This window comes from Desarmillaria tabescens (genome assembly GCF_030435595.1).
Source record: "Desarmillaria tabescens strain CCBAS 213 chromosome Unknown EV420scaffold_122, whole genome shotgun sequence".
Taxonomy (NCBI): Eukaryota; Fungi; Basidiomycota; class Agaricomycetes; order Agaricales; family Physalacriaceae; genus Desarmillaria; species Desarmillaria tabescens.
In genome coordinates, this window is record NW_026848421.1 from 21,065 (window position 1) to 23,757 (window position 2,693).

The 2,693-nt window shown below is 45.9% G+C and overlaps 1 protein-coding gene across 1 annotated transcript; it reads left to right on the forward strand.

The window, feature by feature from the left end:
• Positions 1–743: 743 nt before the first annotated feature.
• EV420DRAFT_1672073 (major facilitator superfamily domain-containing protein) lies at positions 744–2,693 on the forward strand (the record flags this gene model as incomplete). The annotated part of the gene is made up of 12 exons (XM_060479075.1): positions 744–966; positions 1,023–1,104; positions 1,134–1,235; positions 1,284–1,396; positions 1,478–1,511; positions 1,559–1,872; positions 2,003–2,014; positions 2,065–2,173; positions 2,228–2,286; positions 2,343–2,459; positions 2,485–2,502; positions 2,650–2,693. The coding sequence occupies 12 exons, from the start codon at positions 744–746 to the stop codon at positions 2,691–2,693; spliced, it is 1,227 nt and encodes a 408-aa protein (XP_060322353.1).

Consider the following 2,693-nt stretch of genomic DNA (forward strand, 5'->3'; position numbering starts at 1 on the left):
CATATGAGAAGATAGTTTTTGTGCATAGGATGAGTGCGCACTGTCGACTATCCTACATATCTGGAGAGGTTTCTCCTGATACAAAGAGTGCTTTAGGGGGAAAGGTATCCGTACAAAGGAAACTCAATGATTTCTCAACGTCGATTTCGATGTTCGACGGAGGTTGTAGCACTGCTAGTGGTCCACAATATATATATATATCCTGCCAATGTACATCGGGACACACCAAAGGAATGGAACCACTCGGTATGTATTGAAATTATAAATAGTGACCATTTCACCATTTTGTACGAGATAATTGCGGTTTTCACAAGAGACACCCAGATAAGAGTGTATCTAAACTGTGTCAGGTGCACCGCCAAATAGCTCCCTGAGCCATCGAACTTGTAATAGTGCGCGTCTCCTTCCATCTATCCCTTATCTCGTTGAGATATGTCTACCTTGGGTCTTCCCGATGACTGCTTTTACCGCCCAGTACCCTGAACTTCTTCTGATCATAGTACAGACCTCCAGCTTCCTCGTCGAATGTAGCAAAAATGACAAATAATCACTCTTATACTACTGCTGGTAGCTTATTCTACTTCCTAAACTTTTCCAGACCTATCTTAGACCTACCTATCGTGTTGCCTGCCTTGATTATGGAATTATCGTCCACAATAGAGTAGCCAAGGATCTTCTCCTCCTTTCCAGCGCTTTTCACATAAGAAGGAGCGTTTTTTCTATCCAGACACTTGGAACTGACAATGGCGCCATCCTTGGACTCAAAGCCTGACCGCAAAGACGATGTCGAGTCAAACGTCCCCGACGTTGCTTATGGTCCCAATGGAGAACCCAGTCATAACATCGAGGATTATTACAGGTTCGACCCCAAGGTGGAGCAGAGGGTCGTTCGGAAGCTCGATGCAAGGCTTATGCCGCTTATCTTCTGCCTGTACATCCTCAACGCCATGGACCGGTCAAATTTGGGTGAGTAGTTGTTGGGTACACGATGTGTTAATTCGCTGATGTGTAACGTCTACCAGGCAATGCAAAGACGGACGGACTGGAGACCGATCTACACTTCCATGAGAATGACTATTCGATAATGCTTTCAGTCTTCTGTGCGTGACTCTTTTTGCTCATTCATCGTTTAGGGTCAAGAACTTTGTTGGCTGTCTGGTCGTGCGGCTATTCCTTGGTGCAGCAGAAGCCGGATTTGCTTTGACCATCATCTGGTATCTGACTACTTTTTACACGTATGTTTCTCTTTTCGTCTCTCTCGTGCATATCTAATACATTACTAGGCGTGGTGAACTTGGAAAGCGTGTCGCTGTGTTCTTCTCAGCGCTTGCTTTTGCGGGCGGATTCTCTGGGCTGATCGCATACGGGGTGTTTCAGCCGGATATCCGTCTTCAAGGTTGGCAGGTACATGAATATATTTTCCTGATTAGCAAACCCCTCACCTATCTTTCTTAATACCTACTCTTCCTCGTCGAAGGCGCTGCAACTGTCTTCTTCTCGATCTTGGCAATGTACGCTACTCCTCCATTTTCCTGGTGCATTCTTGACATTTTCACAGATTCATCCTGCCCGCGAATATCGACTCGGCGCTCTTTTTCTCGTCGGATGAAAAGCATGTCGCACGGACACGTATTCTCCGTGACTCGTCTGCAGTCATGAACGAAAAGCTCACCTCTCAAGCTTTCTTCGCTCCCCTCGAAGACTGGAAGCTCTACGTTTGGGCATTAATCGCCATCTGTTATGGAGTAGCTTCTTCATTAACTGGGACTTTCCTCCCTCAGATCATTGGACGAATGGGAAAGAGCAAATTGACCACGAATCTGCTCACGGCACGAACTGTCATTGTCCTTTTTATAATTAGGGATGTGCTTAGTGAGTGTCACATATATAGGTCGCACCCAACTTTGTCGGTGGTTTTGCTGTGCTACTCACAGCAGCCTTGTCGATTATTTTTGACAGCGGTCATTGCATATTGCTGGTGCGATGACTGCAACGATGATAGGCTTCATCGTTCGTGCGTCCATCTTCCTTTCTCATATCATATGCCTATTTATTGGGGCTTAGTTGATACCGTTGACGTATCGAAGACTGGTATTCAGTACTTCGGTTCCTTCCTATTGTGTCTTGGGGCATTCACGCCTTCGACCGTTTTCCATGTGCGGCATAATTGCAAGTAAGTAAAGGTTATTTGGAATGTGGATGTCAACTGATCATGCTACCTCTGCAGCGATGCATCAGAAGTCGGACGTGGTTTCCGTACGGCGCTTATGACATTCTTTGCAAACTGTGCGTCTCTTTGTTTACAACATAACTCTTCCTCAACGCCTAATCCGTGTACTTAGCTTCTGGTCTTATTGCTTCCAACATCTTCATGGAGAAAGAACAGCCTTACTACAACACCGCCCTCGTAGTCAACTTTAGCTTCCTCGCTGTGGGCATAAGCCTCGTTCTCAGCTTGCGTATGTATATGATGCTTGAAAATAGGCGGAGGAATAGGTCTCAGTGCGTGAACTGGTCGAGCAAAGATGTGCCGACGGCGGTGCTCGCTGTCGGCGTGGTGATCCCAGAGTTTAGGCATTTCCTTTAACGAAGGTTGTTGGTTGTCTTTGATGATGTCAGGAGTATGACACTATTTTATGTCTTTGACAGCACGTAATATGAAGTTACGACCACTGTGGGTATTTTACATGTAG